Source organism: Staurois parvus, unplaced genomic scaffold (genome assembly GCF_062004578.1).
Source record: "Staurois parvus isolate SC_StPar_1 unplaced genomic scaffold, SC_StPar_1.0 ptg000525l, whole genome shotgun sequence".
Classification (NCBI taxonomy): domain Eukaryota; kingdom Metazoa; phylum Chordata; class Amphibia; order Anura; family Ranidae; genus Staurois; species Staurois parvus.
In genome coordinates this window covers 8,535,700-8,559,740 of record NW_028318321.1, presented here as the reverse complement: position 1 = coordinate 8,559,740, position 24,041 = coordinate 8,535,700, and the positions used below count along the sequence as shown (strand labels likewise).

Here is a 24,041-nt window from a genome sequence, read left to right as displayed (position 1 = left end):
CCTGCTAACTTGACCGACCTCCTCCACTCTTCCTACCACTCCATCCCCCACAGCTATCTCCTCCTGTACCACTATCCCGTCCCATCTAGATTGTAAGCTTGAAAGAGCAGGGCCCTCGATCCCCTCATATTTTGCATTGTATTGGTATTGTTCTGTCACATGTTCTGTCCCCCTTTGTAATGTACAGCGCTGAGCGAACTATTGGCGCTTTATAAATACTGTATAATAATAATAATACTCCAGTCTATGATTCAGCAATGAAAAGAGAAGCAGCCGACTGATGAGCTCATTCTTCTGTCACTCTTCTCATCAGTGTCCTCACTGATTAGCTACTTGTGCTACTTCTTTCTTTCCCAGCCTGAGTTCTGCTGCCTGGGCACTAAAAGAGACTGATTCCAAATCAAATGCAGGTTCTAGCATGGCTTGCTTTTAAAAACACATTTAATGATTTATTATACATTAGTGTTGCATTACTTTGTGTTTTATAGATTTAACTACCAAAGTTCAAATACTGTGTGATACAGCTCTTAGATTGTAAGCTCTAACGAGCAGGGCCCTCTGTTTCCTCTTGTGCCAAATTGTATTATAACTGTTATGTCTACCTTCATTTTGTAAAGCGCTACGCAAACTGTTGGAGCTATATAAATCCTGTATACTAATACAGTGTAACAGTCTAAATTTTTCAAAACAAGGCGACTTATTCAATAGAAGTTGTATATGTAGCACCCTCCTAGTTTAGCTAGGGGGAGCTAGAGTCTTGATTGTCAGTGAGGAAGGCTGAGTAGCAGCCTGGGTGTAATAGCCAGAAGGTCATCAAATTGCGGTCAGGAGCTGAGAGGCTCTCCAACCTCTCTGGAATTTCCCTCTGCTCTAGGGTTTTGGAGGAAGGCCCTAGAGGCAGTGGGTGGATCTGAAGAGTGGCTAGCTTGAACTCTTGAAGGGTCCTAGCCACTCCCCAACAGGAAGTTGGAAAGGGGCTGGACACCCTTAAGTGTTGGAGCTTGCGAAGCTGCAGGAACATTCGGGAGGAAGATGGTGAGGCTGAAGGCAGGAGGCTGCAAGGAGGCCTAGTGGGACGGGGCCTACCTGAAGGCCTGGAGCTGGAAAGGGAGTAGCTCAAAGACTCGCCCCCAATATGAGGACCACCTGTATAGCAGGGAAGGAGCGGTCTAGCTGGAAAGGCCTGGAAGCAGCCTCCAACCCACCAGCGGTACAGGAGACAATCTGAGTGCTTACCCCTGCACCCTCTGGGCCGACAAGGGAATGAGCACTCTGGAGGGAAACCAGATTCATTGCCTGCTTGGGACTGTCCACTTTAACAGTAACAGACACCAGATCCTCTATTTAGTGATACCTCAAGATTGCTGAATGAAGAAGAGGAGTTAATTTAGGGTCTGGGGTGGTACATTAAGGAGACGCTGGCTAGCTCTCCAACAAACACTGTGCTGCAGAGAAGGCTTGTAAATAGTTCCAGGAAGTTGCCCTCAGTTTATCAGTTTTCTTGGGCATCCTGTACACCCCTAGCCCTATCCTAGTTCAACTTCCCTAAATTAAAAAAAAAAAAAATCAAAGCTCAAGGACTGATTTCTGACTCTGGATGCAAGCCTGTGTGATGATGCGTTTTGCCTGGCTGTGCAGGATTGTGGGGTGACCCAAATCTTCTAGCAGCTCCTAATGGGGTAGTGCTACATAATATGCTATATAGTTTGTAATATACATTAGAATATAACACCAATATAAAAATTCACAATTTACTTTCCAACAGAATGTATGAACTGAGCTGCTTCTTACCTCAAGAGAAAGACCTGAAGATCTCGGTCTATGATTATGATGCTGTGACACGGGATGAGAAAGTAGGAGAAACTATTATAGACCTGGAAAACAGATTCCTTTCTCGCTTTGGAAGCCATTGTGGCCTTCCACAAACCTACTGTGTGTAAGTGTAAAGTGTAAATTTTAGCTTGAAAGCTATTTTTCTGTCTGTGTCCAGAAATGAAAATAAGGCTTTCCAGGCAGCAAAGCCAGCTTGGCACTGAGGCCGCTTTCATTCTTGAGTTTTGTATCTTGAAGCTCGAGGCTCCAAACACGCTCAAACTTAAACAAAATCAGTTCTCTATGGTGCCTGTTTGTGCAATCAAGTGTGAACAGGCACCATAGAGAACAATTGATTTTTTAAGTTGGAGTTTTGAGCTTCAAGCTACAAAAATGCTCAAGTGTGAATGCAGCCTTATTCAGAGATTTGCTCATCTTTTGTGTTAGTAGTCAGTTGGTCCTGGTACATATCTGCTGGTGATGCTGGTACACCCTCCTTGCAACTTCTTTCATATAGATGTACAATTACAAGAGGCTTCTCAAGGCCACCAATCAGACACATATTTTCCTATGCTAAATAGTGGTCTTCATTTAAAAATATAAATACCTTTTTGTTCCATTATCCATTCTACAGCTTTTTCCCCTTAGACCTATGTTATAGACTGGCTTTTTAAATCAACTCAAAATTAATAATTGATGCTCTTTTTTTGCTGTATATTTTTATAGCACAGGAATAAATCAGTGGAGGGACCAGCTAAAGCCAACACAGATATTGCAGAATGTGGCCAGGTTAAAGGGTGTCCCTCCACCAGTGTTCTCAGAAAGTGGGACCAAGGTCAGTTTTTCTGGACGAGACTATCTGCTTGATGACTTGGGTGAGTGGAATCTTTGTAAACTGCCAGATTTCAATTCAAGCATACTAAATGTCTTTTGTTATCAAATCAAAGTTTTAAAATAAAGGTTCCTCAGATTGTATCTCCTGAAATGAAAAGGTACTTTAAGACTTACATAAGAACTCATTGGTAAAACCAGTCACATTTAATTTTTTAACTTGCATTTTGTTTACTTGTGCGAGAACCTGAGTGAAGTGTATACTTTCATTTAAGCTAATGAAATACCCTTTCAGTAATGCTTACTCTGATGTTTGTCCTTTTTTAGAGACCTTTTTTTTTTTTTTTTTTTTTGCTGGTGTTGTCTTGTATCCTTACAGCCATTAAAAGAATGGCTTCTTAATAAAGAAATACTGTATAAGATCACGAATGATGTGGAAAATGCATAAACTCATAATGCCCAATCAGATTTCATCCTTGAATGGTTCGGACCATAGAGAACTATATAAGATAATTATCTGATTGTCATGGGTTACTGTATCTGGCACGTTGCAATTTGCCTTGCTACATAGGTCAGTGAAAGTACATTACTTAGAGAAGAAAGGAATACTAAGGAGTCTGACCAATCCTATGGGAGCACTCAGAAGCCTATGTCATTGGGACCCTTTAATATGGTTCTGCTTTTAATGAATTCATCCATTTTGAAATATAAATACCATGTTACAATTGTATTTGTCTATGGCAGTGGTGGTCAACTTTCTTGATATTGGGGGGCCTCAAATGCAGTCCTCCACATTACCAAAGACCCGCACATAAAATGTAGTGACGATCCAGTATCCGAGAAGAGTACACAACAGGATACAATCAAAGATTAATGGCCTGACAAAGGAGATGATCAGAGACTGAGGCGTAATACAGGAGATGGTCAGAGACTGCGGACAGGATACAAGAGATGGCCAGAGACCATAGACATGCTAGAGAAGCTGCATTGGAGACTAGGGACATTCTTCAGCAGACGATCATTGACAGAAGATATATTACATGAGACTACTAGAAATCACTATAACAGGGTAATAGGGAAACACAGATTAGTGTCTGCAGGGGCCCCGAGGGCAGCACAAAGTGCTGAAGGGCTGCAGGTTGGGCACCAAGGGCCTGTGGTAATATATCATGCCAAACTTACCTGAGTGCTTTGGTAACCTGTGAACATGGTGCCCTTAAAGTAAATTTTGTCGTTAAAAACGTGCCAATGATAGGACATGGTAAAAGCTGCCATCACATTCCTAGTGCAACCTGTTCATTTGCTGTTCATTTTCAATGCTAAAAGAACTGTGTGTGTATAATTGTATAACTTGTTTATTAACAAAACATCTGCCTAATGTTTTATTTAGAGGCAAATAAGAAAATTCATCAGCACTTGGGGCCTGCCAATGAAAGGCTTGCTCTGTATGTATTACGAAACCAAGGCCAAGTTCCAGAACATGTTGAAACCAGGACATTGTTTAGCACTTTCCAACCAAACCTCCCACAAGTAAGTTACCCTTATACTAATTTATTTATGTTGCTCTTTATGTACCCAGTAATCCGTATTTTTGAGTAGACAAACCATGGGACCAATGCATATCCGGTTGTGTATAAAAGAAATTAGGGGAATATGATGGCTTAGTGATGTAACACTGTTAGATTTTTAGACACATATAATACTTCTTCTAGTGTCTTGAGGCGATTATGAATGAAAGAGCCATTGAAATAAAAAATGAAGTGTGATTTTATTCTATCACACAATGATGTCAAATAACAATGTAAAGCGTATTATGAACAGTTCCATGTAGATACAACTACTGTAAAAATGACAAGCAAACGTTTAAAACAAAGTCACCATTATCTGTCATGGCTGTTCTGTCCTTGCCATGTGCTCCATGCTCCATGCTGTCCTTCCCAATGACTTTGTGAAGGAGGAGAAGCCGGATGTGACTAAATTGTAGCTGGAAGTGATCTCAGTATGCACCTGTTGCAGCTTCTCAGACGTGTGTATGCAAGAGTCATGTAGCTTGTGTGTATGAGAGAGAGTGTGTGTCAGAGTCTCTGTGTCTCATGCACTTTTAAGAGGCAAATGTACGTCATAGTTAGTGATCTTAATACCTTCTATGGAAAGTATTACTGCTTGGAAAAGCCATTTCATAAAAGGAAAAGATGCTATACATATGATGTTTGATGGACAGGAACATATGTATGCTGATATACCAATGATGTAACCCTTAGCTATATATTTAAAAGATAGTATAGCTTAAGAACATATCAATGTATAATCACTAAACTATATATGTATTAATGTAAGGAACGTATACTAAATATACACAGAAAATATGTAATGTAATAGTAAGTCACTTCTAATAACCTTTGACATAACTATCAAATACTTTTAACCAACTATCTCTAAATATAGTCTACTCAACTTTCAACTGGTATATACTATTTCAGCTTAACTTGTATATCTTTTGGTCTCGGCTATAATTGAAGAATAGTAAATACTACCATTTGTCAAAGACCACTTACACATATTAATATTAATTATGACTAATCATAAAAACCAAATATTTTGCAAGCTTGCCATCAATATAAGTGCCGAATCATAATTTAGATTTAACAAACACTAAATTTCCAGTACTGGGATCTTAGGTTTGATTCCCACTGAATTTATGTTGAGTCTGTAGATCATCCAATGTTTTTGTATTAACATTATTCCCCTTAGAAACCAGAACCTGCTGATAGGTTAAAGGAAAACAATTAATGAGAGCAGACCTTGTCTGAAAAGCTAGTTGTTTCATTCTATTCAGTACTTTTATGTCAGTGACACAAGACAGTCTGTGTTTTCTGATCTGCACATATGTTTCAGGTCAGAAACTTTTAAACTCCGTGGCTCAGGGTCAGAACAACCACCAACATCTACAGTTCAGTACAGCCATAACAGCCCCCTATTTCTTTTATGACAGGGTTACTTTAATTTTTACCACCCAACTTTAGACCAGTGAATCTATATCAGTTTGGAAAGGACCATAATGTTTGCTTCTTTAGGCTGGGCACTGATGTGAATGTTTCTTAGTACTGTGTAAACTGGTATGCAACACATTGATGGGAATAAAATAAATGAATCTGTTTATGCCTTTATAAGGCAGCCCACACATTATGCATTTTTTTTTAACCAAACAACGGGTTGCCTTGATTTCCCCCATCCACACATTCTATGTGTATGGGGGAATCTCTTCCACTATGGTGTTGTATTTGAACATCAGGGAGCCTTCCCTGCCATCATAATACAGTGATCGGTGTTGCCGGCTATAGCCGGTGGCACTGGTTGTTTGGAAAAACCTGACAGGCTGGTTGTGGACAAGTCATTCTAAAGATTGACCTGTATACAACCAGCTTGCCCACACATTCGGCTGGTGCCTGCTGAACAGTACAGATTTCGATCCATGTATGGCTGGCTTAAGTGGTCTAATGTGGATTTACAGTGTAACATAATTTTGTATCATTCTAAAATCTGTCAAACTAAGTTCTAAAGTACACATTTCTTAGCCGTTATCAATTCATCCCTTGCAGGGCAAACTGGAAATGTGGGTTGATGTCTTCCCAAAAAGTCTGGGACCGCCTGGACCTCCCTTCAACATCACACCACGCAAAGCCAAGAAGTAGGTGGTCTTACTTGGATCTATTGCAATGAAAGTTTGTCATAATTTTTTAGACATGGTACCTGACACATGTTCTATGACCTTTAGGGTTAGGCTCTAAGTACAGTAGAGAAATGTATGTTTTCTACACATCTGTCTTGATAGTGGGGTACTAGTAATAAACCAAACGGAAGTTTTAACTTTCCTTTTCCAATGTGCCAACACCAAATTTGCTCTGCCTGCACTTAAAGCCCAACACCAATCTCCATCTTTCTTTGTATTATTAGTTATGTCCTGCGGGTGATAGTATGGAACACTAAAGATGTGATTCTGGATGAGAAAAGTATTACTGGGGAAGAGATGAGCGATATCTATGTCAAAGGGTAACATTTTCTTTCTTTTAATGTCTAACTTTTTTAAATATCTTTGAAGTATTTTCCTGTACATATTGACTGTTGTATGTAGAGTGTTCACATATTTTCAGTTAATCAGTTTTATGATGTGCTTTTCTGCTCTTGGAAATGTGAAACATAATATAAATCATAATTCAATATTTGTGAATGTTTTAAAAGCAGATTTTCTGAATTATAAAAAAAAATATTTGGTACATCTGTACTGAGGTAGCTATGTAGGCTCCCATTGCTGGTACATCTGTAGGAAAATGTTAGTTGCAATGTCAGTAATTTTAAGCTATTGACACAAAACAGGCGTAGAGATTAGGACTTCTGACTCTCATCTGCCAAATGCCTGTTCCTGGTTATTGACTCGGTATTGCAACTGGTATCTTCAGCAGGAGGTTAGCAGTGGAAGCTTCCACATTTATCTTATGATTTAAAGTAAATATGGACATGGAGATCATCATATTTATGCAAGCTGTTAAAATGGCTGAAGCTGTAAATTTGTTAAACTGTGACACACAATCTCATTTGGACTGAATGTGTTCAGAATACTTTACACTTTACAGGTGTACTCTATGGCTAAAAGTATGTGAACACGCCTTCAGATTGAGATCAGGTGCACAAAGTCGGTTCAATAAAGACATGGTTTGAAGAGTTTGGTGTGGAGGAACTTGAGTGGCCTACACATAGCCCTGACCTCAATGCTTTTGGCTGAATGGGAGCAAATTTCCAGACACACTTGAAATTCTTCTAAAAGACCCATCAAGATGAGTGGTTGCTGTTATAGCTGAAAAAGGGAGAGCCAATACCATGTTAATGAGCATGGTTCTAGGCTGGAATGTCCCACAGGTTCATATACTGTAGGTCTGATGGTTAGGGGTCTACAAACTGTTGGCCAAATTGTGTAGTTTATCAGGTTAAGTTGATTTGGTCCTAAAGTATTTGTTCAGTAGAGATTCTGACTAGATTGACTAGCATGCAGACAGATGTGCGAACTACTTTTTTAAAGATGTGAACATGAATTATCAATGTATACAACTATTCAGCACCTTTTATCTTCTTTCTGTGCAATGAAAGAGCAGCTAATTAGCAATCTAGGTCCTGAAATCCAGCCTTATCCTACCCTCTGCATCCTGCTGAAAGACCGCATAGCTTATATGGGAAAAAAGGAAGGTGTTTTTTTTTTTTAATGTGTGTAAAGTCTGTGTCCTCTGTGTCTGAGCTTAAATCACAAAGCTTTAGCACCAGCCAAAGCACTCTATTTAAAAGTCGATCTCCAAGCTGATCCAAACATAGTATTACCTTTACTAACTGAAGAAGCAACTGTGTGCTCTGTAGAAGTTGTATGTAGCCTCAGCTACATACAGTATACAGTGCTGTGTTCGGTAGCAGGACAGGAACTTTCCATCCTGTTCCTGGAACAAAATCCAGTCAGGATGAGCACTGCTCAGCCCATCTCAGGGCACTTTTCTTTTATGAATGGCGTAGGTGGACTGATGATGATCTGATCTCAGCCCCAGCTGATCAGAGGAAGCTTTGTATTCATTCATAGAATACAAACCTCCATTTGAATGGCAGATCAGTGCTCAACCCAATTCAGTTTTTTCCAGGAGTGGGACAGGAAGTTTTTGTCCTGCTGCCACAGCACAGTGCTGTATACAACTGAGGCTAAATACAGTTTATACAGCGCACACAGCTGCTGCATGTGTTGGTAAAGGCAATACTCCATTTGGACCAGCATGGTCCAAACAATCTATTTAAACTTCACTAAAAGCTAGAGATCTACTTTAAGCCATGTGACTGTAAATTTTAAATTCCATTGGACTTGCCTGCAATTGACTGTTGCTTTTTTAACAAAATAAGAATACCTATTGGACATGTGCGGTTTCTTTCATTTTGATTAGTTTTTCAAATAAAAATTAAATTTTCAAAGATTTGGATGTATACGAATCTCTGAGTAGACATAGTAATGAATGTCAATGAGCCTGAAAAAAAGTTAAAATGAAATTAATGAATCATTTGTTTCATTCGGATGATGTCCCATGATGCAGTAGTAGTTTGGGCCCGTGGGAAAATGAATTCAGTATTCAAACTCGCTTGATAATTTGGATTTAATAACAAATGGATTTGGATTTCGTTCCATTTCTTAATTTGGATGCACATGATGCAGCTCGATATTGTGCAATCAGCTCATGTCATTTCTCTTGGTGGGTTGGATTACGTCCAAAAATACGGTACCTTTCCAATTTGATAATATATTGACTATATTCAGGAAAAATTGTAAAACGTTTCAAATCTACCTTGACCAATGAATAAATGAAATGCCAAAGATGCAAAACAAATTTCATAAATGAATCCGTTCAACATAACAAATATGAAAATACTAAATTTTTCGATAAAATGAAAATTTCCGGCGTGCACCTGTCTAATACCTATCTTGGTATGTTCACTTTCTGAATTGAGTGTGAAAGGGTTACTATTTGCATTTTGGCTAGTTTGTGTAGCCAGTTTAGGTGCAAGACCTTGTTTAGAGCATGACTTCTTCCCAATTCTGAACTAAATAAAGGCAATTCAGTAGAGAAACAGATATGATGTAGTTCTTTGCAATACAGTCTACTTGGTTGTGTTTATATTGGCTAAATGAGCACCATATGAGAATTGGCAACTGGAGATAGCGCCAGACCTGCTTTATAGGCTTGAGAGCTTCCTTTCCTTGTTACTCGATTTCATGGCTGGTCTGAGAAGATCAGTATGTGAAGCACACTTGTAAACACACACTCAAGAGTTTGTAATCAGGGCAGACTTTATTTGGAAGCTAGTGAAAGCAAAGTTATCAAGGTCATATAAAACCCATATGTATGTGCCTATTGCTTTTCAGTTGGATTCCCGGCAATGAGGAGAACAAGCAAAAAACAGATGTGCACTATCGGTCATTGGACGGTGAAGGAAACTTTAACTGGCGCTTTGTGTTCCCGTTTGAATATCTTCCAGCAGAACAGCTCTGTGTTATTTCGAAGAAGGTGGGCGCCTGAAACATTGTTGTGCCTGTATTAAATATGTTGAGCGTAAAGGCAGCGGGTTCTCGTGTGTGGCAGAGATTTACTTCTGCCGAGATCTGACTCAGTCACTCTGGTTTCAGATCTTTTTAGAAGTTCAGCTCTGCCAGTTTTCCTTCTATGGGTTATTGAAGCCAAAACAAAACTGCAGCTAGGGCAGAGAAACTGTTCTATAATGTATCCTGGTACTAAAATGCGATGTTGGTCTTCTGGAATAAAAACAGTCTGCATTGCTCTATGGAAACCATTTAGCCGTTCGACCACTTTGGTATACAAGCATAACAGAGATTGGGCCTTGTAAGCAGGCCTCTAGTCATTACCCCTGTACTGGTCCTTTTTATGGCTATATATCCTGCTCAGTACAAAGAAAATCATGAATCCATGACCTGTTGGGGTGTTTAAGAACTCTGTTGATGATTAAAGACAACCTGTCATTTTCACACTCAGTCTGTAAGCTCTGAATCAGACCTTAAAGCCTAAATCCAGATTTCTTGTGACTATAGTTCATTTGGGCCAAGCTGGTCCAAATAAACTATTTGCTTCACTAACCAATGCACCCACTGTGAGCGCTGTATAAACTGTATGTGGCATCAGCTAACTTCCTATCCTGCCCCTACAACAAAATCAAGTTTCACATCCATTCACAGCAAGCCTTGTATTTATGAATTTAAGGCTTGCTGGTACTGGATGAGGTGGATATTCTGATATTATCCTACCTTTCTACCTTACACAGTGCTCAGCCCATCTCAATTTTGTTCCGGGAGCGGGATGGGAAGTCTTCATCCTGCCACAGGAACATAGCGCTGTATACTGTATGTAGCTTGAACCAGCTTGATCCAAACAATCACACGATACGAGTTAATGACCTCATAAGACAGTGTTTGGCCTAGCCTGCTTAGGCAAAGTGCCAAGTTCTGTTTTATTTGCATTGTCTCAATGCATGTGTATGTATATTCACCTTGTTTGTACCTTACAATTTCAGGAGCATTTCTGGAGCCTTGATAAAACAGAGTTCAAGTTGCCACCAAAGCTTATACTTCAAATCTGGGACAATGACAAATTTTCCCTGGATGACTACTTGGGTATGGACATCTGAGATCTGTGATAAGTGAATTACTCTAGTTAAAGCTATAAAAATAGTAATTGGCATGCTGACCCCCACATAAACTATGATAACATTTCAAAATATTATAACTTTTTCTCAAAATTTCTGTTCATGAAAAAAGTCAACCAGAAACTTTATGAAGGACATTTGTAAACAGCCAGGTGAGGTCTGAGCATCCCATTAGACAGCCTCTCAGCTAGACATCTCCCATTAGACAGCTTAGATGTGATCATCTGATTCACTATAGTACAACTGACCATATGTTCATGTAAGATGGAAGTGGGGGCACTTCAGGGAAAGGTAGTAAATCAGCCTGACACTTTTACTAGTGTACTAACTTAAGTCACAGAAGGCTTTTACCAAAATAATTATTTCAACAGTAACCTGTTAGTGTGTCAGTGTTTGACCTGCTCTTTCACAAAGAGGTATTGACAGTTAAAAAAAATTCTTTATCTATTGAATTGGGGAAATAGTCAGTGGTGTGGGATGCATATCATGTATATTTCAGCTTACTTTCACACTACAAATATTTTCTATGACCAATATTGCAAGCATGTTTACAGCTATTTGTCATTTATGTTGTCTGGTCCCATTACAGGCACTGAACATATTTCTACATGCACACATTCTTAAAGCATATGTAAAGGAAAAATATGTGCATTTTATATATACTGTGTGTATGTATGTGTAGTGCCACCCCGGTAGGAGCCACTAGAATAATGCTCAAGGTTCTTTCCCAATAGTTGCCTCACAGCCAGCCACACAGTCACAGTCGCTCCTTAGGCTCAATGAACAGTCTAAGGCAGGGGTGTCAACCTGGTGGCTCTCCAGCTGTTACCAAACTACAAGTTCCATGAGGCATTGCCAGGCTGACTGTTACAAGCATGATTCCCAAAGGCAGAGGCATGATGGGACTTGTAGATTCAAAACAGCTGGAGGGCCGCTAGTTTGACACCCCTGGTCTAGGGCTATGGTTTTCTGATGCTTTAATGAAAAACGTGAACTTTGATAGGAGTAGGGCAACTGTGGGATACTCCGGTAACCTTTAGTAGCAACTTTGAGGACACCAAGCTTCCTTTGTTAGAACTGTGAGCAAGTAGTTAGTGGACTGCGCTTTGTGGTAGCCACTTGGAGATTTAAAATATTTCTCTTAGAACAATCTCAGCAAAGTCTCTCTTCACAAAGAATTGTATAGACTGAGCTCTTCAGGAGACCAGCTGATATCCCCTTTACACACACAGCTGACTCTCTAGCACCAGAGGGTTGGCAACAGCCCACAGTCTCTAGGATCTCTCACACCAGTCTGTATTCACAAATGTCTTTAGAAAGATATTTGTAAGAGGCAGCCAACATCCTGACACTTTCTCCCAGTGACATCAGATGACAGCCCCTCAGTCAACTTACAGCGACTTTCAGCAACTAGTCTTCTCAGCTAGCCCAGCTGAGGGCTCAACGAACAGCAAGTACATGGCAGGATTGCCTATGGGGGCAATCAGCCCCCCATAGTCAGAAACAAGGCATCTCTGTTCCAGGTCTCAGAGGAGGAGATCACAGCCTATTTATACCCTTTACCAACACCCATCTGTGTAATCTCCACAGGGATTGTCTGAGACAGTATACATATTCATGCTGTCCATTTTGCTTACTCAACACCTACGTTCCAGAAACTCCCAAAGAGTTCTGAAATGCAGGGAGAGAGCAACCAAACCTGCAGCCTAAGAAACACACAACAGACCTAACTAATTATATGCAGCTGCACTGATTGCAGTGAGACAGAACTAAATTTACCTAATCGTGTGTGTGTGTGTGTGTGTGTGTGTGCGCGTTTCCTCCTGTTTAAGCCCATTAAAGACCCTGCAAGAACAGAAAAATACCTGAAATGCACTCATCTAATTCCTGTGGTTGAGAATGTGTTTTTGTGGACTAAATGGTATTGGCCCTCTTGGATATTACTAAGCTATTCAACCACTCTCATCTCCGATTTCTACAGCATGATAATGCAATGGTAATCATTCTGTAGATTAAGAACTAGGAGGGTTGTTTGAGATGACGCAAGTAGTGTGTAAAGCCGGCCATGGACTGATTGAAATTCCTGCTGAATTGTCTGAGTTTTGATACATCTATGGGCAGACTGATTGTACTACCGGTCAACTTCAGTACAACCAACCTGCCTGATTTTTTTTTTTTTTTTGTTTTTTTTTTGTTTTTCATGAAATCACTGCTGGTTTCTATAGACCCAGCAGTGATCATTGTGTTCTGCCTGAAAGGAAGGCTCTTCACCTGCAGAACACAATAGTGCTGCGGGAGGGATTTCCATATCAACACTGACTATGTTGATGGTGGAATCTAACCATTTTCTTTTCTTCCACCCATCGTGGAAGGAAAGTAGATTGCACTATGCCGGCCATAGACTATTCGACTTTTGGCTGGTTCAGCAGGAACTATCTGAGATTCACATCATGTATGGGCAGGCTGAATGTACCAAGTTGATTGATGAACTTTGGTACAACGAGCCTGCTGGATTTTACCTGCGATTTATCACTAGCAGCTACACTAGCTGCTAAAACTAATCACTGTCTTCTCCCGGCAGGGACAGCTTCCCCCACCCCGAAAATACAATGGCTTCCCTTTTCAACACTGTCTGTGGTTGCAGGAAAAAAATTTGCTTCGTGTATGGGCTGCTTAAGTGTGATTCCGATGAGATCATTAGATTTTTTTCACTTTGCTAAATATACAATTGAAAACATTTTGTTATGTTTGTAAAGAAAAATGGAGCAAATAATATAAATTCACTGTTTACATATACTTTAAGTAGTTTCACTATAGGCATCCAACCTCCTAATTAAAACCACAAAAACATTTGCAAAAGATTTATTCACTTGAGTCTTATGGAAAACTTGGAAGCCATTATGGGTTGCTAAGAGAGAGTTGGAGATTGCTTGGAGAGTATCTGATAATTCATCAGTTTGTCCAGACATCTGGCTTTGTGTGGCCAGCAAAAGAAGCTATTTGAATGAGATTTTTGATTTTAGACTTTGGGTGGAGAAATGGATGTGAATATAATGATTGGAACATGTATGTTCCACCCATTCAATTATACTCTCATGGCTTGAGATACTCTTGCAGATTGCGGAGGTTAGCCACAATAAAACATACATGCCAATTAAAACTCACAGTTCAGTGAACAATAAAATTCTATTTACATATTGCTTTTTTCTTTTCTTCTGTAGGTTTTGTTGAACTTGATTTACACCGCACCTTAATACCAACAAAAACCGCAGAAAAATGCCATTTAGGTATGGTTGATCTTGCCAAACATTCCAAAGAGGCTTCTTTGTTTGAACAGAAGTCCATGAAAGGCTGGTGGCCGTGTTATTCAGAGAAGGATGGAAATCGTATTTTGGCAGTAAGCATACTCATGGATTCCATTAGCAGTACAACTGTAAGAGCATTCTCTCATTTTTTATGAAAGGGCTTGTAGCGATGAGCTGTTTGCTTCTAGCAGGTTTTGCATTTCCATAGATGTCTATGGGAATGCAAAACCAGCTCAAAGCAGGTCAAGTGCATTTGTTAAAGAATTATGGATTTCAAATGCAGAAGAGAAATGTTGGCTCAGCCAATTAAAACAGCTGAGGTTCGATACACAGAAGCCACCGGGCTGAAGATGTCAGAGGCTGGGAGTTCGCGCAGTGCTGGAAAAATGAGTAAAGCCCCACTTTAAGTCATCCTTGCACACAGGCATAGAGCTGAAATGTATACTGAGCCGGACATGCACAGTTCAGTGTACATTCTAAGGAAGATTGGGAGCAGGCAGGTAGGTTTATTTTATTGCAGAAGAGACCTTGCATGTTTGCCTACTCACAATTTTTAAAATTAGACTTTAGTTCTGCTTTATGTCCAAGATGAATGCTCTGCTGCTGAGGGATGTGTGAGAATGAAAGGAAATCATTCTGTTAGGCTGCAGCAGTTGGTTTTAAAAATCAGGGGTTTCCTTTTTGTTTAAAATAGAAAGCTTCATTACTGTATTGGCAAGGCTTGCTCAACCATCACATATCTACATACATATACTTTATAGCAGACAAGACATTTTATGTACAATGGCACCAAATTTCGAAGCAGAGGCTGAAAACGGTTTTTTTCAGGTGGAGAATGTGAAATTTTTGAAATTGTAAAGACAATATTGGTTAGTATATGCATCATACCACAACAGCTTCACTTGTATATACAAAGCCTGAAGGATATACCAGGTGCCAAACCTTCTGGTTCTTAGGCAATTCATCATGACCTCTTGTGTGCGGACAGTGTATGTGTTTCATCTGCCCTTAATTACAAGCAATCTTAATACTGTCCATTACATTTTATTATTACAATTCATTTTTCATGAAAATCTGTGTTTTTTAAATAAAAAAAAATGTGAAAAAAGAACTTTGATAGCCCTTACTTTCTAACAAACTCCCCTTTTTTCATTTTTTTTTTTTTTTTGTTTGTGGTTGCCCATTCAGGACGGTGCAACTGTGCTGCTGTTTATAAGATTTCACTATTCTTAATTGAGGGCAGCAGTTTAAGTCACTTGAGGTGTCATTAGTATTGTTGTCATTTTATCCGCCCCACTTGCTTTCACACACTCTGAACAGTGAGAGAGATTTTCTTTGCTGCTTTAGACCCAGAATACATTATTATTTTCCTAAACAAGCAGAACACGGTGTTTAGTGAGATGTCATGAATGTGTTTTCTTTTGCCAAAAGGGAAAACTTGAGCTGACTCTGGAAATCCTGAATGAGAAAGAGGTAGAAGAAAGGCCAGCTGGCAAGGGTCGTGATGAACCCAACATGAACCCAAAGTTAGACCCACCAAAGTAAGCCATTTTTCTTCTTAATCACTGGTATCGGAGTGCCCATATTAACCTGGCATCCTGTGCCAGCTCACACATGGCGGTCATTAGACACTGCCCATTCTGGTTCTCTTACCTTCCTATCTTCTTGGAACTCTATAGTTTTTATCGCTTTTCTTCCTTTTGCTAACCGATATTTTTTTTTTTTTTAATTGAAATCTCACAGAGAGTTAATTATTAATTGAATCACATTATCTTCCTCGGCTTAAAGTACCAAAGTCTTTTCCTCTGCTAGTTTGATTAATATTGTTTCTTTCAAAATGCAGCCGACCTGACACCTCCTTCCTCTGGTTCACAAATCCATGCAAGACCATGAAATTTATTGTGTGGCGCAGATTCAAATGGATCTTCATTGGCATCATCGTACTGCTGCTCCTTCTGCTCTTCATTGGAATCTTCTTATATTCTTTGCCTGTAAGTTGTTTTTTGTTGGGTTTTTTTTTTAAGGTCTTTCAGATGATTAATTCAATCTCTAACAGAATGGTGTTATTACCTCTTGGATTTAGTTTGTGATTCGTTGTTGTAGAACAAATATGATATTTCGGCATATCAGCTCACATAGCTGATAAGTTTTTAACTTGTCTAATTTTGTTGTGAATATTGGCCAATCTAATCACTCCACTAATTTTATCATTCAATTTTGCTCTAGTGGCAATAATTGCCCAGATATTGTGCTGATGTTCAGCATAAACCCTATATTTTTTATATTTCTTTTAGAAATACAAGTTTTAATTATCATTAACTTTTATTTTTCAAATTTTGGTAATCAAAGCAAAATGAGTATTTTCAGATTTCTGCTGGTAGGGTATGCTTTTTTCATTGTAAAGTTTATACATCCTAGTGATTATTCCACATTTGTTTTTATACAGAATTACATTTCAATGAAGATTGTAAGACCAAATTCATAAGATGCATCTTCTCCATAACAGTGTTTTGGCTTATGATGTTGGGCTGGATCCTGCAATATGTTTCAAGTAGATCTAACCTTGTTCTCATGTCTGCTAAATATAATGAATTGGAGAAATCTAAAACCAAGGTTACAGAAGGTTCGTGGGGTCATGACTTGTGTAGTAAGTTGCATTTGCCAAGAATATTTCACAAGTACACTTCCAGGTGACATTAATTTGTTTACTAAATTTCTCCAGAAATACACATTCCTGCTTTTACTGAAAAGCTGATCCTGAGAAGTGTAATAACGGGAGTTGTTTTTTCACCAAAGTAAACACTATTTTATAAAAATGTGCAATAAACCCAGTGTGTGTATATGAGAACAAAAGACAGAGCACCATTATATTCATGAACTTTTTATATAGTAATCTTACAATTCTAGTAAAATTTTGTAAACACTAAATAAATGTCACTGTGTCAAGTTTTCTATGCACTCTGTTATCTTCTTGAGATGTTCAGTAGCTTTGATTCTTGGGAACTCTGCAAGAAACCAGACATAAAGGAACGCTTCATCAGTATTTGATCATGGAGATAAGACCAGTTCTCCCTTCAGTCATTCTCCTTTAACAGTCTAGGGGAATGAAAGGGTGAATCTGCAGGCCAAGACAACAGTAGACCCCCACTGCAGGGTAAATGGAGTAGCTCTTTCTACCTTTCACTTCAATATGCAGTGGAGGCAAGATAAATGGAGATTAAAGAGTCAGTTCACCTTTTCAGATAAAATGAAGAGGTGAACTGACACCCACACCCTGTTGTACTTACCTCTGCGAGTGATGAGCAATCAGTGGCCATGCAGCCTGTGCAGCAATCCGGGGATTTAAACTCCCCACTCCTTTTTACTGCAGGACTTCTGGGATGGATCAGCGGAACCACTGATCAATCAGAATCATTTTTGATCGGTTCCAGAATCACTGCAGAAAGAACTGGGAGAGAAGAGTGGGTGGGGATTTGACTGCTGCACTAGCTGCATGGGCACTGACATAGCTCATCACCCACTGAGGTATGTACAGCAGGGACCGGGTGGGGAGGGTGTACAGTGTTTTTTAATTTTAATTTTTTTAATTTTTTTTCTAAAACAGTGAACTTACACTTCAAACTCCAAATAAACTTTTGTAGTAATTTACAGTTAAGTACAGGAAAACATCTATTGCACCTTTAACTCTGCCTTGGAACATTAATATGTAATAAGTCCTCCTTTTTTTGGCTATCTGTTTTGCTCCAGCAGTAAAGTTGTACTGTGCATTATTTTGTATTATAGTTCCATTTTCACTGTTTAATGATTTTATCAGTAACAGAAACACTTGACTAAGCTGCAGGCATTTGGAAGGTCCTGTTGCTATTACATTAATAACCAACTTTGGACCACATTGTAAAATATTTGTCTTTATTCAGGATTAGCACCAAACGTTTGTGCAGCACTTTACAAAATGTAGGGAGACCGCACACAGTTATAATACAAGAGAAATCAGAGTCAATGCAAGGTATTTTGGCGAAGTTGTACTGACCTGGAGGTGAAAGCTATATCAAATGGTTGAGAAAAAGGGGTAACGTGTACATTTTTGCTTGATTTTACAAATCTCAAACTCACTGCATACTCATGTGCTTTATTACAGGTACTTATATAGCGCCGTCAATTTACGCAGCACTTTACATATATATTGTACATTCACATCAGTCCCTAACCCTCAAGGAGCGTACAATCTAAAGTCCCTAACTCACATTCATACATACACATACTAGGGCCAATTTAGACAGGAGCCAGTTAACCTACCAGCATGTCTTTGGAGTGTGGGAGGAAACCAGAGTACCCGGAGGAAACCCACGCAGGCACAGGGAGAACATGCAAACTCCGGGCAGGTGGTGCCGTGGTTTGGATTCGAACAGACGACCCTAGTACTGCCAGGCTGAAGTGCTAACCATTTAGCCACTGTGATTTTGTTATTTCCCTAATAAAGCAGCACAGCAATCAGATCATGCCACTACACTCCATAAAATATTCAAAGTCACAGACTGGATTTCCTCAAGCTGTGGAAGAATAGCACCACATGTACATAGATCTATGTTCAGATATCTGTGAATGTATTCAAACAAACCCTAAATAAAACACTTCAGTAGGGAGAATATGTGAAGAAATCTAGGTCTTTGGTGGATGTACGTAACACTAGCCCAGGGGCGGACGGACCATTTGGAAACTTGGGCACTGCCCGGGGTCAGTAGGGGGCCCCATGAGATGCCCCTGGTACCTTTTTTCATAGGCTTTTTTGAGTTTGGGCAACAACACGGGCCCCATGATCCCCTATTGCCCGGGGGCCCCATGAGTTGTCAGTCCGCCCCGGCACTAGCCTAAGTTTGCAGCTGAAGAGTCTCATGGATCCACGATTGCCGCCACCAACATGCGACAATCGCACGACCGCGACTAACAGTAATAAGTCACGCCCACGGCGTCAGACCCCAGACCTTCTCACCAAACTCGTGATCGAAGGACCAGCCGATCTAAAACCGCGGTGTGACGCGCGTAACAAGGCCACACTCAGCTGCACCCAGCACAGCGATTGCCCAGCTAATGGACTACAATCGGTGCCTGCAGCCTAAATGCGCTTGTTACTGGGTCGGGTTAATTATGCAACTAACCCTCTACTGCCACCACCACTTTTGTTGGAGACTGGGAAACTCCCGTTATCAAATATACACTATAATGATTGAAATATTAATCTATATAACACGGCCCGCGGACCTGTTATACAGAGATATACCAAACAGTAGCGTCTCTTCAAAGGCAGGGATTCGTGAATTGCAAGTAAGCGCTTAGAAACAGTTTAACACTTTCAGAAAGAGATTTATTACTAACCGGGTCAAACAGGTGCAATACAATATTTACAAGGAGATGTCACAAAAATATATATATATATATGTATATAAAGACACAGCAAGGAGATAATTAGGAAGAAGATTACAGGGTTAAGTTACTTGCCCATATGCCTGGGTTTGCAGATCCAAGTTATAGAGCAGGGTGAGTTCTTGATCTCCTTTTGTTACGATGTTGCTGGGAGATCTGTGTGAGCAGCTCTAACTCACTTGTCTCTCTTAAAAGTCCCTCTCAAAGGGGGGCTCTGACTACATGTTTTGGGAGTGGTCAGTGGGAAACTCTGTATTAACTATAGCCTCATAATACATGACATGAAAAATACAGTTGACCTGAGGAATGTGCAATTACTCTGATCAGTTTGATAATGTGTGGGCTTACGCCGTTTTGGGTCAATGCTTCCCAGCCCTCTGAGAAATGCTGCCTTATCAGACGTAGGTGAGAAAGGTGACAGTTCTCCCAGACTGCTGGTGCCAACTCAAGATGTCTTAACCTGGTTGACCCGCACCATCTGTCAGGAGATGACGTTTGCCTCGCAGGACTGGAAAGGGGGGATGTGAGGAGTGAGCGAGGAATACCTCAAATAACAGAACGGAACAAGAAAAAAAAGGTTGAAGGAGAACTCCGCTCCGACTCTGAGCAGGTTTGCTACAAAGAGTACTTCTTTTTTTTTTTTTTTTTTTCCCAGAAATTACCCCAGGGTCCCTTTAACTTTAAAGGCCCTGGAACAAAGTGCCTCATTTTCTACAGCACGTAGATATAGCTAAAGCCAACAATTCTTACCTTATCCTCTGCAAAAAAAGTCCATTTTCATGTAGTCCATGCTCAATTTATCAGCTTGGAATACTCCTTATCCAGCACTTTAATTACATTGTGCATTGTCTAAAGCTTAGGACACACGATGAGAATATCGGATGAATGATTGTCAGGTTTTTTTGCATGCTACTCTCGTATTGAAAATGAATAGGTTACTGAAGTTAAGAAAATTCTATTAAGACAGACTACAACTTTGTAAAAACATGGATGGTTGGCAAAACTGATCACTTCCAGACAGCCAGTAAAAAAACCCCAGTGCTTTTCTCCTGCCCCTAAATTCGTGTAATGCCTGTAACAGGATAAAAGTGCAGTGGAAAATGAGTGTGACAGCTCAGCTCAGAACTGTTCATGTGCAGTTTCAGAGTCCCGAGCCCATCCAAGTGTGCTGGCACAGGGGCATGTCTGTCAGAGGCTGTGCACGAGGTGAATATGATGATGTCATGGGCATTTCCAGCCATACCATCAGTCGCTATAAAACCCAGGCACCGAATGGCCAGCACAGTGCCTTGTGGGAGTGACAGCATTTGAACTTCTGATCTATAGAAAAAAAAAATGTATCCATTTGAAATTTAGTCTTATAAAACCTATTGAAGAAAACATGGCCATAAAGTTAAACATTTATTTTAATTTTATCTATAGCAGTATAAAAAAAAAATACTGCATGTTATGACAAAAACAATCACACTTTGTACGGGTAAGATTGTTATAGGCCAGGGAACCCCAAAGGAGAGACGGCAATATGAGCTGACCCTTCATATTGCTGTAGACTCCCTCTGAGGACCCCCTCATTCCTAGAAATCCCCTCAGGACCTCCCCCATCTCTTATATTAACCCTTAATATCTACCTCAAATCACATTGCTAATTGCATATTGTGCTTGTTTGTAGCTTAAAACTGTATATTGTAACTTTTGGAAATGCCAGTAAAAACTTGGCTGTCCCAGTAAATTTTGCGTGTCGTGTCAGTACATTTTAGTCAGGTTGGTTGGCAACACTGGAAATGATATAATGTATTCTTTTGTTTGGGGGCATGTGTGGTCTTTTATTTTTTTAAAGACAAATACTGTTCTGATTAACCGAAAATTGTTCATTATTCATTTCAGAAAATATTGTGTGGATAATTTTGCAATGGAAGACCTAAACATTTCCCTGGGCACTTGACATGCTGCTCATTGTCCATATATCATAATATGAAACTGTACTTCAGAATTCAGACTGCAAAAAGTAGAGGCTGTTTATGCTATAGCCAAGCTTTGTATGACTGCCTCATTTTATCAAATAAACCTCTGTTGGTCAGTTGTTGCATGTATTGGATCTGCCTAAGACCTGTTAATTTAACCACTTGCCTACTGGGCACTTTTACCCCCTTCGTGCCCAGGCCAATTTTCAGCTTTCAGCGCTGTTGCAATTTGAATGACAGTTGTGCGGCCATGCAACATTGTACCCATATGAAGATTTTATAATTTTTTTTTTCCACAAAATAGCTTTCTTTTGGTGGTTTTAATCACCTCCGGGTGTTTTATATTTTCCACTATAAAAAAAAAGAGAAACAGACTTTTTTTTTTCAAATGTTTTGCTATTATAAAATTTTGCAAACAGGTAATTTTTCTCCTTCACGGATGTGCGTTGATGAGGTGGCACTAGTGGTCATTGGTGAGGATGCACTGATATGCATCAATGATGGGCACTGCTGGGAGGCACTGTAGGGCACGGATCATCAGGGCCGATCTGCTCTTTGACATCTGCTGGTTATCAGCAGTACTTTCCGCACGCTGTGACAGGTGATAACCGGCAACTGTATTTTAAAAAAACAAACAGTTGCTTCATATTATTTAAACACACCAACATGTCAATGAATTTGCTTTCTGCATGCAGGTTAGGCCATAAAAATTAAATGGCAGGGTATACATGTTTTATATGCAAGATAATGTATGCACAAAAGTGTGATTTTGACCTCACTGTGTTCCAGTGACCACCTCTAATACAAAGGATGTCATCAAGATAGAAATGGAGGTCACATACCCCCCCAAGCTGGGGCCACTTACAGGATTAATAACCTCCACTAAAAAAAAAGTAAAAAAAAAGCTAACTTTAAGGTTTTATAGCATATAATTATAAAAATATTTTGTCTAGTTATGTATTTAATAAATATAAAGTTCTAAATGTGTCTTTACAGCAGCTTTCTGTAAGCTCTGCAGTTTACAAATGTATACGGTCTCCCCTATGTCAGTTGCCAAACACCCCCACCCTGAATCCCAAATCCCATCAACACATGCAAACAACTTACAGAACAAGACTTGTAAAAGAGCTTACATTAAGATCATGATCACACTTGGAGAACTTAAATTAACACAGGAAAAAAAGGACCATACAGACACAATCAAATCATGGCTGCAGAGACACAAACCGTACAATCCTGACACAACCAGAAATGCCTGCAGAATCTATACAAAACAGTACCCGTGGAAAATGAATAAGAAATATTCCTAGTGTCTAACTGGGCATTCATGTATCAAAAAAACTCCACAAGATGATGTATAGGTTTTGATTTGCATGTGTTGTGGTGCATTTTGGATTGTCAGCGGTAAAGTATAGAATAGCCAAACACAATCACTCCAAATATTGTATTTACCTGTAGCTCAGAATCTGAGTTTCTTTTACAGTGTACCTTACTTGATGATTTCCCCATGCAAGACCTCTCTGACAGGCTACACCACACGTCGCAGACAGTGGTTCTGGCCTATGGAAGATCAGCAAAGCAGGTAGCTGGCAATCAAGCTGCCCAACACAGTCTCCGCAAACATATCCAGCTTGTTCCACCATGGCACAGTGTACGTTAGTCACTGCAGACCAGAGGTGAGGATTGCTGGAGAAGAAATGCGCAGAGGCATGAACAGGTATTATTAGTGGCAGTACCCCTCTAATAATGCCTTTGAAGGCAAAGGGGGAAATTATTTGAGTCACTGTTATTGCAACTATGTGGCTAAAGACAAATAATGGCAGGAAGACATAAAAAAAAATTCATGACTTGGGTGGCAAAAAGCCACCCCTACCAGCCATGGCAGCTTGTGCTACAATCTATGTAGCCTAGAGTTAAATCTAGACCTGAACTTAAAAGCATTTCATACAATTTGTTGGGTAAAGCAGTTATGTATATAAAATTTTCCTGGAATACCACTTCTGTTGGTACCTTATGATAATCAGTTCACTTTGGTGAAATAATTATTTTATATCTTCTCAGTTTATAGCTTCTGAAATCAATGGTAGATTTCTAAGCCCTGCAGTTAGCAGTCCTTTGACCTGTGAATGACAAGTAAATCTTACATTGAAATGTAATCCAGACACATTGTCACTTTTTTATTGACAAAATTACACTCTCAGGCGATTGGTCATTGATGTGGCCAAGTATTTACAGCATTGATTAAAACATATAATAGAGAACTGAAGGCAAAACAATATTTTAGTTTTCTCCAAACACAGACTTGGCTATTGATTCATGGGGTTGTAGCCCCAGAAATTGTATGCTAAAGAGCTCCTACTCGTAAGGTGTGAACTTTGTGGGAATAGGAATCTGAAAAAATGCAGCATGTAAAATAAACTGTAAGATAAAGACAGCACATAAATCCACAAGTGTTTCCTATGTAATATTTTTATTT

At 39.6% G+C, this 24,041-nt stretch overlaps 1 protein-coding gene across 6 annotated transcripts in view; it reads left to right on the top strand.

Moving 5' to 3' along the window:
* The window catches only part of MYOF (myoferlin), a 203,859-nt gene extending 186,718 nt beyond the window's left edge, over positions 1-17,141 (top strand). For all 6 annotated transcript variants that reach the window (XM_089690312.1, XM_089690311.1, XM_089690309.1 and 3 more), the window contains 11 exons: positions 1,766-1,936; positions 2,539-2,687; positions 4,034-4,173; positions 6,243-6,331; positions 6,598-6,693; positions 9,587-9,728; positions 10,747-10,846; positions 14,100-14,275; positions 15,615-15,724; positions 16,027-16,174; positions 16,630-17,141. In XM_089690312.1, coding sequence (XP_089546438.1) covers positions 1,766-1,936; positions 2,539-2,687; positions 4,034-4,173; positions 6,243-6,331; positions 6,598-6,693; positions 9,587-9,728; positions 10,747-10,846; positions 14,100-14,275; positions 15,615-15,724; positions 16,027-16,174; positions 16,630-16,668 — 1,360 coding nt within the window. In that variant the 3' untranslated portion in view covers positions 16,669-17,141. The remainder of the gene's footprint in view (positions 1-1,765; positions 1,937-2,538; positions 2,688-4,033; positions 4,174-6,242; positions 6,332-6,597; positions 6,694-9,586; positions 9,729-10,746; positions 10,847-14,099; positions 14,276-15,614; positions 15,725-16,026; positions 16,175-16,629) is intronic.
* Positions 17,142-24,041: the final 6,900 nt, after the last annotated feature.